The sequence below is a fragment of the Theropithecus gelada genome, chromosome 9 (assembly GCF_003255815.1).
Source record: "Theropithecus gelada isolate Dixy chromosome 9, Tgel_1.0, whole genome shotgun sequence".
Taxonomy (NCBI): Eukaryota; Metazoa; Chordata; class Mammalia; order Primates; family Cercopithecidae; genus Theropithecus; species Theropithecus gelada.
In genome coordinates, this window is record NC_037677.1 from 7,647,444 (window position 1) to 7,663,340 (window position 15,897).

Genomic DNA, 15,897 nt, shown 5'->3' on the forward strand with positions numbered 1-15,897 from the left:
CTAAAAACAAACAAATACAAAAATGGCACACACCTGTAATCCCAGCTACTCAGGAGGCTGAGGCAGGAGAATTGCTTAAACCTGGGAGGCAGGGGTTGTAGTGAGCAGAGATTGTGCCACTGCACTCCAGCCTAGGCAACAGAGCAAGACTCTGTTCCAAAAAAAAAAAATGCCACTGGACGCATTTGCTTGGAATTCTGGATACAAAATTCCAAGCATATACTTACTCTAAATAAATTATTTAAAATATCTTTTCCAAACAGAAAAGTACGATATTCACATTTAGATCACAATTAAGATTAGATGCCTGCGTTGATTCCACACTGGAAGTTTTGGCCATGCCAAAATTTCAGGCTTTTCTCTATTTGTTTAAAATCGAAAACTTAAGTTTTTTTTTATTACAAAAGTAATATATAAATTCCAAAATACATAAAATTATAAACAATATAAAACCCATTCTTAAGCTCTTCTTGACTTTTAAAAACAAATGAATGCATGTATTTAGAATGGATTCTTTAAATATTTACAACTACCTTCATAGTAATGAATAGAAAGATTTAGTGAACTGACCAGAGCTTCAAGGTCATTTTCTAACTCCCCTCAAAGTTTTCAGGAGCCACTTTTGAAGGGGTTGGTGGCTGAGGCTAAGAGAAAGAAACAGCTCACAACTGAGGAATCGGATGGAGGTGTAGTGTGAACCAGTACCAGATACCTTTTGGGGAACGTTAGCAATGAACCACATGCCTCTGGGGGCTTGTGTGTGTGTGTGTACACACGCCATTTCGCCCAGGCTGGTCTTGAACTCCTGGGCTCAAGTGATCCTCCTTAGCCCCGCAAAGTGCTGGAATGACAGGTGTGAGCCACCGTGCCCAGCCTGTTGTGTATTTTGCTTCTAAGCTTGGCTTGGCCCACCTCGTTTCCAGGACAGCAGAACACATCTGTGAGGGTGAATTGAGTGTCGTAGACACCATGGAAGGAGGAAAAGCAGGAATTTGCAATCAGTCAATATAAGTAAGAATAATCTGTGCCTGAACTGGAATACTACTAGCTCAGCCCTTACCAGCAGTGACCTTGGGCAAGTTACTTAATCTTTAAGATTTATCATTTATAAGATGGAGATTAAAAGGTCGTTAGGATTAAATGAGCTAATATTTTAAAATACTGAGAATGTAACAGGGAATAAGTGCTATATTCTTGGTTAAATGCTCTATGTAAAAGTAATCAGCTCCATGTAGCATTTAGTGATGCTCTTCTGTGTACTGGCACTCTGACTCTCTGAAGATACAGTGATAACAAAACACTTCCTTGCTGGAACTCACAGCCTGGAAGGAACACAAGCAAATGACAGAATGCGGTAAGTTACAACTGGTGAGCCACAGGAGAGACACTGAAGGAGCATGAGAAGGCCATCCAGCCTGGAGGAAGGGAGGTCTAAACAGTCCTCAAGGACCAGTGACCAACAGTAGAAATTAAATTACTAGAGCTAACTGGTGGGGAGGGAAGGCATTTCAGGCCAAGGAAGCAGAAAAAGCAAAGTCCAAAATCTGTTCAAAAGCACATTCTGAAAACTGCTAATACAGAGAACGAGAAAGGCAAGATAAATCTGGAAATGCTGTGTGGTTTAGACATGTAGGAAGGAATCATAGAGTAAGCTTGAAATTTTCCCCCAACTTCTGTCCTCTCCTTTTGCTAAGTAGCATAACTGCAATTACAGTGATAAATATCCACTGGTAAGGCTTATTACATAATTCAAACTGCTATCTTTTTTTTTTTTTTCTTTTTTTTTTTCTTTTTGAGATGGGGTCTGGCTCTATCGCCTAGGCTGGAGTGCAATGGCAGGATCTTGGCTCACTGCAAGCTCTGCCTCCTGGGCTCAAGCCATCCTCCCACCTCAGCCTCCCAAGTAACTGGGACTACACCGTGCCTGGCTGATTTTTATATTTTTAGTAGAGACAGGGTTTTGCCATGTTGCCCAGGCTGGTCTCGAGCTCCTGGCCTCAAGTGATCTGCCTGCCTTGGCCTCCTGAAGTGCTGGGATTACAGGCAGGGACCACTGCTCCTGGCTATCCTATTTTCAGAAAACACGTACACAGTACGTAAAGGGCTAGATCTGTTAATATTCTAGGATTGAGTTTCCATCATTACAACTGTTGTCTGTGTGCCCTTTAGGAAACTGTTTTTCTGTGTGCTTTAATATGGAATAGTTGAAGCTTTCAGAAACTTTATTATCATTATTCAAAACTCTCTAAATGAAGCTTGAGAACTGTGCAGTCACTGAGCTCCTCCTGGCACCAACTGAAGAAAAAGTGCTGCCGTTGGCTGAAGTTGGGCTCACTGGTCCTCAACTGTAACCCTCGTCAGCCCTGACTGCTACGCCCCAGGACTCGTCTTTCCCACATTGCTCTTGGTTCTTTTCCTCGTCCCCCAAGACAGAATGATAAGGAGCAGGCCTTTTGGATGAGTCTGAGCTGATCTCAGGAAGAAATTTCATTCTACAGATCTCGTGTCCCACTAAGCTCTGTGCAGTCTCACTGCTGCTCTCCATTTCTGCCGCTGCTGCTCTTGAACAGGTTCCTGATTCCTGGCCTCCACTCTTCACCTCTAATTACTCTCTTTAAATAGTGGCTTCATGGAGATATCATCCACGTGCCATGAAATTCACCCTTCTAAACTCTACCACTCAGTGGTTTTTCACATATTCACAGACTTGTGCTCTAATCCACTCTATACATCATTGTGAGGTGAATTATTCAAAGGCATTATTGAAATATGACTAACTGCTAGGTACTATTTATTAGTGAATGAGATGAACACAAATCCTGCCCCCCCCCCCGCCCCCTCAAAGCATATAGCAAAGAATAGAATGATTTTAGTTTTGTACAGCCCTCAAACATTAATTACATTTGAGTTACATATTGGACGTCCAAGCAGACATTAGTCATTAGATGCAGTTAGCTATGGTAGTATGGCACTCAGGAACAATCTGAGATAAAGCGTTTTATTAAGGAGTCATCTTTACACAGCTAATGATGAAACCACTGAGGTGAATCCTATGAAAAGAGAACAAACACTGTGAAAGCAGACAAAGGCTGCCAGGCATGGTGGCTCAGGCCTGTAATCCCAGCACTTTGGGAGGCCGAGGCGGGCAAATCGCTTGAGCCCAGCAGTTTGAGACCAGCCTTGGCAACATAGCAAAACCTGTCTCTATAAAAAAGACAAAAATGAGCCAGGCATGGTGACATGTGCCTGTAGTCCCAACTACTCAGGAGCCTGAGGTAGGAGGATTGCTTGAACCTGGGAAGTCGAGGCTGCAGTGAGCTATGACCGGGCATGATGGCAGCGCCTGTAGTCCCAGCTACTTGGGAGGCTGAGGCAGGAGTATCGCTTGAACCTGGGAGGCAGAAGTTGCAGTGAGCTGAGATCATACCACTTCGTTCCAGCTTGGGTGACAGAGAAAGACTCCATCTCAAATAAATAAATAAATAAATAAATAAATAAATAAATAAATAATAAAAGGAGGCAAAGACATTGCAGGATAAGTCAAATCTTTGATATTGAAGCCAGGTTTCTCACTTTGGGAGAGACAGGATATGCAAATAAAACATGGGAGGAGGAAGGGGATATGTAATTTTAGATTTGAATCAGAGGCATCTGCGTGTACTTTACACTTCAAAAGTACACATATTGCTGGGTGCAGTGGCTCACACCTGTAGTCTCAGCACTTTGGGAGGCCGAGGTGGGCGGATCACCTGAGGGTGGGAGTTAGAGACCAGCCTAGCCAACATGGTGAAATCCCATCTCTATTAGAAATACAAAAGATTATCCAGGCGAGGTGGTGCACATCTGTAATCCCAGCTACTCTGCAGGCTGAGGCGGGAGAATTGTTTGAACCTGGGAGGCAGAGGTGGCGGTGAGCCGAGACCGGCCATCGCACTCCAGCCTGGGTGACAGAGGGAGACTCCGTCTCAAAAAAAAGACACATATTTTTTAGTTCTTTCCACTACAAAGGGCCTGAAGCAATGATTTCCCTGTAGTAATGAAGATCAGCTAGCACACATCTTGATTCTAAATAATATTCCTTTCTAAGAAGAACCAGGGCCGGCGCGGTAGCTCACGCCTGTAATCCCAACACTTGGGGAGGCCGAGGCAGGTGGATCACCTGAGGTCGGGAGTTCAAGACCAGCCTGACCAACATGAAGAAACCCCGTCTCTACTAAAAATACAAAATTAGCCGGGGTGGTGCCTTGTGCCTGTAATCCCAGCTACTCGGGAGGCTGAGGCAGGAGAAGCGCTTGAATCCGGAAGGCGGAGGTTGCGGTGAGCCGAGATTGCGCCATTTTACTCCAGCCTGGGCAAAAAAAGAGCGAAACTCTGTCTCAAAAAAAAAAAAAAAAGAAAAGAACCAGGGCCCCTCAGAGAGATGGCTACTTCCAAGCTTAGAGCAAGGGAAGTACAAGGTGAGCCTGGAAAATCTACTGGCACCAAGTAGCAAGTCCTCCAAGAATGATGGTGACACAGTACAAGAATACAGTGGCCGGCTGGAAAGGGCTCCCACTGGCCAAATATGGGACAATTTAAGCAGCAAGAGAATCACGAAGGTAATGGATCATGACACACCAGCTAAAGAAAAGAATCCATGCTGGACTCAGTGGCTCACGTCTTTTAATCCCAGCACTTTGGGAGGCCAAGACAGGTGGATCATCTGAGATTGGGAGTTCGAGACCAGCCTGGTCAACATGGTGAAACCCCACCTCTACTAAAAAGACAAAAATTAGCCAGGCGTGGTAGTGCACGCCTATAATCCCAGCTACTTGGGAGGCTGAGGCAGGAGAACTGCTTGAACCGGAGAGGCGGAGGTTGTGGTGAGCCAAGATCTCGCCATTGTACTCCAGCCTGGGCAACAAGAGCAAAACTCCGTCTCAAAAAAAATAAATAAAATTTAAAGCCATGAAAGGCATTTGGGGACGATGGGAAAATCTGAACATGCACTTTATCTTGTGGGATATTATTGTGTCAATCTTAATTTGCTGAGTGTGATCATGGTATTATGGGGAGGTGGGAGCTATGATGCACCATCCAGGTCCCCCTTCAGAAGGACCTTCCACTGGGAATGGTGGAAGCACACAGCCCCCAGCTGCCGACCCTCGTTGGAATGGCCTCAGCTGGAGATCACCTTGCCCTAGGTCACGGCCCTCTCCAGAAGCACCCACATCCAGTGCCTGATCAGCATGAGAGCATAAAGACCCCCGCCTGGCTCAGGACCCTGGCTCAGGACCCTGCAAAGGGCCATTCCAGCCTCACAGCTCTCGGTGGGCTTGACTGAGGCCTTGGTGAGCTGCAGCCCAATGTCTCCCTATCCCAGTCCTGCTCTCTCCCCTTCCCCTCCCTTCCACCTTTCCTCCTCAACCTCTCCCCTATCCCTTCCCCTCCCCAAGTCCCTCCCTTCTCAACACTACCCTTCCCTAGTCCTGCTTCCTGCCTGCCCTCCTCCTCTCCTCTCTGCCAGGTGATGACCCCAACAACCCTCTTCTGAGGTTAATCTTCATCTCAGAGACAACCTCCTGGGGAGTCCAGCTTGGGACATTTGGTGCCGGAGGGGTCTCAGAGAGCAGATGCAAAGATGGGATTTTGGAGCTGGATTCCCTCACTGGCTGGCGGTGAGGACTTCAGCATGGGTGGTGGATGAAGCACAGAGGTGCCACCTGACACAAGGTAGCAGCTCCTGAATGTGCAAGTCTTAAAACTTCCACCAGGGGTGAACAGGGTGGTACAACAGTGGAAGCAAGCTGGGACAACATATGAATATACCAGATATTTGAGAAATTCGGAGCTCATGGGACCCCAAGAATCATAGAAACCAGGTGGCGATACTTAACTGTTTAGCAGTCAGAAGCCAAGTGAATGCAGTTATGCGTGAGAGCAATCAGAGGGGTGTGGGCTCACCTGGCGAGTTACGGGGCTGGTTCACAGAGTAAGGGGTACCTGGGCGAAATAGATGGATGCCGACATGTGGGCTACTCAATCTGGACCATCAGAATAATTCAAGGATGGGTAGTCAGGGGGCTGAGGGCAGATACCCCCATAACCAGTCATGATTCCGTGCCCAGTTCCTGTATCCAAGCCAGCTTTCAGACTGAAACCCTATTGACTGAAGAAGAGGCTGAGTCTTCAGGAAGAAGAATGCTGCAGCACCAAACGGTGAAGGTAATGATCTCCCAACTCCTTTTGCAAAAGAACCTACGGCCTACTCAGGTGACTGTCCACTGGGGAAAGGGAAAACCGACATTTTGAGGAAGCTGAGAATGAAATCAGGAGACGCAGAGTCATCGCAAATCCCTTGTCAGAGTGGGAGCATCTGAGGCCAAGTGGCACCTGGAGTCTTGACCCAGGCTCAGCTCACACTTACATCCACTCAGTGGCCAATTCCCTGAATCCTGAATGTGTCACTGGAACAGACATACTGGGATGTTGGCACAACCCCTCCGCTGGTTCTTTGGCCCGTAGGTAAGAACTTTGGGCGTGGGAGGGCTGAGGAGATGACTCTGAAACTGCCCCTGCAGCTGGGGCGGGGTGGGCAGAAATCATGACCTAAAGGATGCTGAGGCAGTGGGTCACTACATTTTCATTTCACCTGACAGTCTGGCTCCTGCAAATATGAGATGCATCTTGAAGGGTGAGCATGAACGGTTGTAAACTTAGCTGAGTAGTAACCCTGGTTGCAGTTGCTCTGCCAGATGTGGTGTCTTTGCTAGAACAGATAAACATTGTCTCAAGCATATGGCATGTGGTCATTGGCTGGTGAAAGTTGTCTTTTCCATCCCAAACAGAAAGGATCAGAAATAGTTTCTGTGCACTTGGAACAGACAACAGTATACATTTTGGTCTTGCCCTAGAGCTATGTTAATTCTCTCACCCTGTGTCATCATACGCAGACGGTCCCCAACTTAACGATGGTTTAATTTATGATTTTCAACTTTGCGATGGTGCAAATGCAATATGCATTCAGTAGAAACCACACTTTGAATTTTGATCTTTTCTCAGGCTAGCAATCTGTGGTACCATGCTCTCTCATGATGCTGGACAGAGGCTGTGAGCCACAACTCCTAGTCAGCCATGTGATAACGAGGGTAAACATTCATTGTGATAAGAAATATATTCTGGGTATGGATTTGCCTTTCCTGCTTATCTTGTAGAGTCACTGGGTTCCCATATCACGCTATGTTAGCCTAAGGGGCGCATTTTACAATAAAGGAGATGTGGGAGTGGGCACAAGACTATGAAACCCACTGGTCATATCACACCCCACACCACTCAGAAGCTGTCAGCCTGGTACAGCAATGGAACAGCCTTTTTTAGGCACAATGAAAGCACCAGCGCACAGGCAATACCTTCTGAGGATGGGCCTGATCCCCTAGGCTGCTGTGCACTCTTTAAGCCAATGACCTTTTTTCTTTTTGTAGAGACAGGGTCTCACCGTCGCCCAGGCTGGAGTGCAGTGGCTCGATCATAGCTCACCATAGCCTCAAACTCCTGGGCTCAAGTTATCTTCTGGCGTCTGCCTCCTGAGTAACTGGGGCTAATTTCTTTTAAAAAAAAATATATATATATACATATATATACACACACACTCACACATATATATATGTATATATACACACACACATATATATACACATAATAATAATTATTATTTTTTGTAGAGATGGGGGTTTCACTATGCTGCTAAGGCTTGTCTTGAACTCCTGGCCTCAAGCCATCTACTTGCCTTGGCCTCCCAAAGTATTGAGATTACAGGCATGAGCCACTGTGCCCCACCAAGTCAATGACTCTTCTGTGATGCTGGGTTCCCAATAAGCAGATGACACAGGGTGGAGACTGGGGTTTCTCCACTTACATCACTCTCAGGGACCCACCTGGGGAATTGTTCTTCCTGTCCTGCCACTGTGGGGTCTCCAGGTTTACAGATCCCATTTCCAAAAGGGGGAATGCTTTCACCAGAGGCCCTAGCAGGAGTCCCACTGAAACATTAGCTACAGTTGCTGCCTGGGCTCTTCCACTGAGACTGCAGCTAAGAGAGGAGTCATCTTTAGGAGGGGGATGGGCTCCTATTACAGAGTGGGAGGCAAGGTGGAGTGTTTGGTTTCCAGATGGTCCGTTTGGGTGCCTCTTGCCCAATTGTGGGTATTCTCTTCCCCAATTGTGATGGTACAAGGACGAGTTCAGCAGCCACAGTATGAAAAGGGCCTGGAAACCAGCGGCTCAGACCTGCACACGAGGGTCTGCATCATGCCACCAAGTAAGCTACTGAGACCAGAAGTGAGAGAAATGTAGGCCTGAGGAGGAGAATACTGAGTATCAGCTGAGGCCTGGCTGCAGCAGTCGGGGCTCTAATTTGTCTCCTGACCTTCCTCTTTAATGTTTTCCCCAGGGAAAGGGCCCTCTCCAGAATCCTGGAGGAGACGTTCCTCAAACCAAGACGTGTCTCTGAGGGTAAAAGAGATGAACTGTGGGCCGGGCGCGGTGGCTCACGCCTGTAATCCCAGCACTTTGGGAGGCCGAGGCGGGCGGATCACGAGGTCAGGAGATCGAGGCCATCCTGGCTAACACAGTGAAACCCCGTCTCTACTAAAAAAAAAAAAAATACAAAAAACTAGCCAGGCGTGGTGGCGGGCGCCTGTAGTCCCAGCTACTCTAGAGGCTGAGGCAGGAGAATGGCGTGAACCCGGGAGGCGGAGCTTGCAGTGAGCCCGGATCCCACCACCGCACCTCCAGCCTGGGCGGCAGAGCGAGACTCCGTCTCAAAAAAAAAAAAAAAAAAGAGATGAAGTGTGATGAATGCTCTAATGCACTGCTCAGAGCCCCTCAGGACTGAAGGACTTCAGCTGTCCTTGGAATTGAATGGACTCAGCTGCAGAGAGTTCCTTTGCCTGAGAGCACACACCCTTTCCCAGGTAGCCCTCATGCAGTGACCTGTTCGTTCGGGAATATAAAGGTCCCGCCTTTTTTTTTTTTTTTTTTTTTTTTGAGACGGGGTCTTGCTTTGTCGCCCAGGCTGGAGTGCAGTGGCGCGATCTCGGCTCACTGCAAGCTCCGCCTCCCAGGTTCACGACATTCTCCTGCCTCAGCCTCCCAAGTAGCTGGGACTATGGGCGCCCGCCACCACGCCCGGCTAGTTTTTTGTATTTTTAGTAGGGACGGGGTTTCACCATGTTAGCCAGGATGGTCTCGATCTCCTGACCTTGTGATCCGTGTTAGCCAGGATGGTCTCGATCTCCTGACCTTGTGATTCGCCTGCCTCGGCCTCCCAAACTGCTGGGGTTACAGGCGTGAGCCACTGCGCCCGGCCAAAGTCCAGCCTTCTTGTTTGGATTCAGGGAAGCTCCGAAGGGCCACTCCAGCTTCTGCACACTATGGCATTGGCTTGGCTGAGGCTTTCCTTGCCAAGGCATTCACTGCACCCTGGCTTTCATTCCTTCCCCCAAGTCCCAGGAGGATTCCTCAATGAACTTTCTGCAGGCTCATCTCTATTTCAGAGCTGACTTCCTGAGTAACAAAGCCTGTGACATGTGAACTTGTATATAGTTATGTGGGGGAATGTTCTTGTGTTGGGCTGATACATGTTGAGGTGTGGTGGGGTTAAGTGTCATGAAGTTTGCAGCTTATTTTCTTTTTTTTTTTTTTTTTTTTGAGACAGAGTGTCGCTCTGTCGCCCAGGCTGGAGTGCAGTGGCCAGATCTCAGCTCACTGCAAGCTCCGCCTCCCGGGTTCACGCCATTCTCCTGCCTCAGCCTCCCGAGTAGCTGGGACTACAGGCGCCCGCCACCTCGCTCGGCTACTTTTTTGTATTTTTTAGTAGAGACGGGGTTTCACCGTGTTAGCCAGGATGGTCTCGATCTCCTGACCTCGTGATCCGCCCGTCTCGGCCTCCCAAAGTGCTGGGATTACAGGCTTGAGCCACCGCTCCCGGCCTGCAGCTTATTTTCAAACTGCTGGAAAAAAACAGCTGTGTGCATATATAAATACAAAAGACATAGTAAATTGGCAAAATGTTAACAATTGGTGAATCTAGATGAAGTGTATACTTGAGTCTATGATTTTGTTTCACCTTTTTCTGTAGGTTTGAAATTTTCCGAAATAAAATCCCCTCCCTTATACACAGAAAGGCAAATGAAGAGGAACAAACACCCAGGGTGGTGGTGGTAGCCGGGCAGACTTGTGAAATCCAAGGCCAAGAGAGTTTCAATGTTACAGAAGCATTCAACATTATCAAATAGCTACAAAATAATCAAGTAAGGCTAGGACTGAAAAATGTCTCATAAATTTAGCAACACAATGTTCCTGATAACTTGGGGACAGAGTGTCCATGGAGTAAATACAGGCACCTTGCCCTCTAGTACCTTGCTTCTCTGCAGATCCTCATTTAGCTGAAGAACCATAATTTCAGTTATATTATTGAGTTTTCCAGACTTTCAAAAATGTGAATATCAGGTTCAAAGTTCTGGAATAGTCCCTGTAGGAGGAATATAGAGCCACTCATAAACTCGGAATTTATTGAAGGAGCACATAAACTCTTATACTAAATAACTGTGATAGGTACAGAAGGGCATATTTAAGAAACCGCATAGTTCAGCCACTGCAATTGGGCGACCTGCAGGCTGAATCTAGACTAATCGTGGGATGAGTTTGGCTTTTGAGATGTGTTCCCAACTTTTGTATTTAAAAATCAAGATATTTATCCCTAAATCCCGATTTCTGGCAATACTTGGCTGGAGCTGGGAGAAGGCTCTGGGGTAGGCAACCGTTTCCAGGACACTCGGCCTGCGACACCGGTTTAAGGCTCCGGTTTGGCCTCTGTAGGCAGCTGAGGTCCCCAACCCCCCACAAGTCACAGCCGCGATGCGCAAATCGCACACTACAGCCCACAGGCAGCTCACCTGGTTTGTAAAAAAAAAAACAAAAAAAAAAGTTTTATTGGAACCAGGGCTGGGATTAGAATGACATGAGTGAGTCAGGAGTTTATGGCATGGATTTGGATTTTTTCTCGATCTTGATGACTGAGTTTTTTGGGGCCCCCATTAATTTGGCACAGAGGCCTCTTCCTAGTCCCCGCCCTATTGCGAAGGGCTTTGAAGGGCATGCGGAACAGCTTGGACTTTATTTATTCTTTACAGTGGCAAGCAGCTTAATACACAGATTTTTAGCATAGGCAAGACCAGCGCAGGTCTGCGTTCGGCGAGCACCGTAAGTTCCCACGCCCGGAACTTCTCTCTAGCACATAACCCTCTAATATGACTAACGTTATTAATGCTAACTCTCTAACCTGTCAATGTCGTATCCCAGATCCCTCGTTTGCCTCTAAAACACTGACGTTTTCGTCCCCGCTCTCCCCGAGGTGGGCGCCCCAGCACCTGCCTCCCCGGGCGCCTCCTCCACCTGCGCGCCGCACGCCCGCTTCCGGCCGGCTTCCAGGCCTCAGAGGCGATCCCGAGGCTTCGCTCCGCTCCGAAGGGGCGGGGCTTTCTCATCGGCGCGCTCAGCATTCGGCTCATGCTGCCTCGCTCCGGCGGCCGTCCAGCGGGAGGCGGAGCGAGTCCAAAATGGCGGCTCTCAGGCTGGCGCGTTCCGTGCTGCTGGGGCTTTGAGGTGGTCGCCGGGGGTCCGGGGGACCATTTCCCCGCCGCGGAAGCCCTAGAGGATGAATCGGGGGCCCTGCTAAGGTCTGGCGGCGGGGCTGGAGAGCAGTGGCAGCAAGGGCTGCGGTGGCGTCCACGCAGCGGGATGTGCGAGAGTTACTCCAGGTCGTTGTTGAGGGTCTCAGTGGCGCAGATCTGCCAGGCGCTGGGCTGGGACTCGGTGCAGCTCAGCGCCTGCCACCTCCTCACGGACGTGCTGCAGCGCTATCTGCAGCAACTGGGCCGGGGCTGCCATCGGTACTCTGAGCTCTGTGAGTACCGGGGTGGGTGCGGGAGGGCTGCCCCGGCAAGTCAAGGGTGACACCTCCGCTCTCCCTGTCCCTCCGCGTCCCCGGGGTGTGCATCCCGCACCCTGCCTCGAGATCTGCTGTCTCCTCGGCCTCCCACGTCCCTGGACTTCCACTGCCCCTGCAAACTCTAGTCATCCTTCGGGTGCCTCTTCCTCATCCGCTAACTTCCCGCCACCAGCCCGGGAGCCGGGTCTTCGCTCCCAGCTCCACACCCTCCTACCGCTCCTCCGCCCTGAAATGTGCCTGGATCTCTCTCATTGTCTCCTGTTTGCTGCGGGTAGATCCACCCCCAGCGTGCCCTACACCCTCTTTTACCTCGGTCCTTTTTCTCCCTTGCCCGCAAACTACTACAACTAGTTGTCACAGGCGCTCCGTCTACCGGCCGTTTCTTACAAGACTGGCCATTCCTGAGCTCCTAACTACATAGACTCGTTGACAGCTCTGCTCCGTTAGGGACATTGCCTCGTCTTTCTGTGTCTGTTCGTTTCGTGAACGACATCTCCATTTACTGTTTTCCCAAGGCTGACTTTGTCAGTTTCGCTGATGAGATGTACTTTCACTTACGTCTCGGTTACCAGTGAGATGTCAGTTATCGAAGTAGGATAGAGGGACCGTGGGCAGTTGACAAGATTCTCCAGGTAATCTGGGCTACAGTACTTTAGGGTTTTAAGTGAATGTCTGGTAATATCTATAGCTAGTGGTATTTAATAATTTAATGGAAGGAAAGGAATATTTTAATAGAAGCTCCACATTATCTTGTTGATGTGAAGCATTGCATGTGTGTTTGTTGAGGAGAGGAAACTACCACTCATTTTAGTTTCAAGTCACGATGTTTAAGGTGATAAGCTGGAGAACTGAATGAAGTATCTCCTAGGATATTTTGTTTTGTTAAAGTGGTTCCTATACTGAAAAATTGAGACTCACAGACACGCTGTATTTCTCAGGCCCCAAATTTCGTTCCCTCTTCCACAGGGCGCCAAACTAATCTGTCCATAACACAAATCTGATCCTGTCATTATTCTTAAAAATATTTTAACTATACTTCGTTGGTTACAGGCTAAAAATCTAAACTCTTAGCAGTACACAGTTCCCTTTGTGAGCTAGCATTTTGCTTATCTTTTGCCAGCCTACCTAATCTGCGACCACGCTGAGCTACCTGCCTTTTCCAAAATGTTTTAAGCTGTCCATTCTTACATACATGCTGTTTCTTACCTAGAGTGTCCTTTGCCCCTGGCCCACCGGTAGTACTACTTTTATTTTGAGATGCACTTATCACTTGCTCTAGGGAACTCATGTTATCTGCTTTCATAATTCTGTGCATATTTCTTTTATATTATTTGTCATCTTGTTTTGTAATCACCTGTGTATGTCTCTTTCCCCTCTCCAGGAGAAAAAATTGATTATATTTGTATTCTGTAACCTATAGGGCCATTATGTAATAGGCACCTGAGAAATATTTGTTGAATAAATGAATGAACTGATAAACCACTACCCTAAAAGCCACTTATTGACTTTACATATTGAGTTCCAAAAATGTGTATGTTTTGAATGCTTGATTTCACTGATGCTTCTATTATTATTCTTCTTTTGAGACAGGGTCTCACTCTGTTGCCCAGTGTGGAGTGCAGTGGTGCGATCTTAGCTCTCTATAGCCTCAAACTTCAGGGCTCAAGTGATCCTCCTGCCTCAGCCTTCCAAGTAGCTGGGACTACAGGGATACAACACCATGCCTAGCTAATTTTTTTTATTTTTTTGTAGAGATGTGGTTTGGTTATATTGCTCAGGCTGCTGTCAAACTCCTGGGCTCAGGTGATCCTCCTGCCTCAGTGTTTCAAGGTGCTGGGATTACAGGCATTAGCCACCATGCCCAGCTCACTGATACATCTGAATGTGGAACCACAAAGTAATATGCATGTGTTTTTATCTTGAAAGTGCATCACCAGTTGACTACTCTTCTGGCTTTTGTTTCTTTTTCCTCTGGCCTGCTCTGCAGTGGTTCTTGAGTATACTGTTACTGATAGGATAGGATAGGCTAGGCTAGGCATAGTCCAGATTATGTTTGCTACCATGTATCTTTAGCTATTCAAAATGTCTCCTGAATACTAGTTATCTTTCCTGCCTTTTATACAAAACAGAAGGGAGCTGGCACTCCATGTGACTAGGTATTCCAAAGTCACCCAGGGGTCATTGCAGCTCTTCAGTGTAAACCTTCTTCCTAATTACCTAATTTCCATAGCTAGTTTCTTGGTTTCAGTGAGAATGAGATTGTCAGGTTCATTATGTCCCATTGTGATTTGATGACTTTTTTTTAACGCTAATTTTGGTATACTTATTAGATATTTTTAGATTCTTTTTTCTATACCAGTCTTATTCTAAAATCGAATTCTGTACCACTACAGAATCTTGTATTCCCCTCCTTTAAATCCTTTCTGTTGTTTTAGCAAACACTTATTGAGCACCACTTATGAACCAATCCCTGTACTAGACATTGGAGACATAAAATTACTAAGATACAATCCCTGCCCATAAGGTGTGTTCAAGAGTGCCAGAATGTCAGCAAAAACAAACTGATGGTGTTTGTTTCTTCTAAAATAAATGTTCTCAAGTTGAAGCAAGTATTAGAAGTTACCATTAATTCAAATAATGAACAAATAATGAACCTCAGAATTGCCTCAGGGTAACAATTTCTCCAAGCTTTCAAGGGCAGATGTCCCTGTCTGTGTCACATTATATATTACATGTGTTGGCATGCGCTGAAAGCAGGTGCTAAATCTTTCAGACTGACTCTTCAACACTAGCACTATAATGTTTTTTGTATGGTACAGGGAGTAAATGTAAAAGGAGTAAGAGGAGAGATGGTTGTAGGCTATGGATTCTGGGGTAGGATTACTTCACAGAAAAGATAAGATTTTCAAGCCTGTAATCCCAGCACTTTGGGAGGCCGAGACGGGCGGATCACGAGGTCAGGAGATCGAGACCATCCTGGCTAACACAGTGAAACCCCATCTCTACTAAAAATACAAAAAAAAAATTAGCCGGGTGAGGTGGCGGCGCCTGTAGTCCCAGCTACTCGGGAGGCTGAGGCAGGAGAATGGCGTAAACCCGGGAGGCGGAGCTTGCAGTGAGCCGAGATCGCACCACTGCACTCCAGCCTGGGCGACAGAGCGAGACTCCGCCTCAAAAAAAAAAAAAAAAGATAAGATTTGAGTTGAGCTATGAAGTATGGTTGTATAAAGGTATAGAGTATTCCGGGTTAGAGAATCACATAAACTAAGCTGTCCAGGTGAGATTAAGCATAATAAAAGTACCAGTAAGGTGTTCAGCTCCCTGTGCAGCTAGTTCATTCCAAGGGTGTCTCAGGAAAATGTTCAACACAGTGAAATCAGGTTATGGAGGGACTTAAAAGCTAGACAAAAGAATTAAAACATGTAGTAGAAAACATTGCATACTTCTAAGTAGGGGGACAATATGATTAAAGTGGTATTTTAAGAAAATTGTACTGACAGTGATGTGCACAAGACATTGAAGTGGGCAGAGCTTGAGACTATACTGAGACAGGGACAGTAAGAATAGAGAGAAAGGAAAAAAATCTGAAATCATGGTTAAAAAAAAAAAAAAGGTGCCCGGGGATGGGGAGGGGGACAGGGTTAGAAACAGTTCCAGGTTTTGGTTTGAGGCTGCAAAGCATATGGAGGAATTTAAGATGATTATATTTTTTAGACTGAGAGAGTAATAATAGCTTTAATAGGAATAGAAGAGTTCAAATGCCTGTTTACGTTCAGTAAGAAGAGTATTCGTTTTATTTGTTTTCTCTTTTTTATACATCATTAGAAGTATACATTAGAAGTAACCCATGCTTATAGAAAAAAAAAAAATCAAAGACTGCAGAAGTATGTAGAGTTAAAAGTTAGTCT

The 15,897-nt window shown here is 46.8% G+C and overlaps 1 protein-coding gene across 1 annotated transcript in view; it reads left to right on the forward strand.

The window, feature by feature from the left end:
* The first annotated feature begins 11,553 nt into the window (after positions 1-11,553).
* The window catches only part of TAF3 (TATA-box binding protein associated factor 3), a 198,301-nt gene continuing 193,957 nt past the window's right edge, over positions 11,554-15,897 (forward strand). Inside the window, exon 1 of the mRNA XM_025397951.1 lies at positions 11,554-11,944. Coding sequence (XP_025253736.1) covers positions 11,779-11,944 — 166 coding nt within the window. The 5' untranslated portion in view covers positions 11,554-11,778. The remainder of the gene's footprint in view (positions 11,945-15,897) is intronic.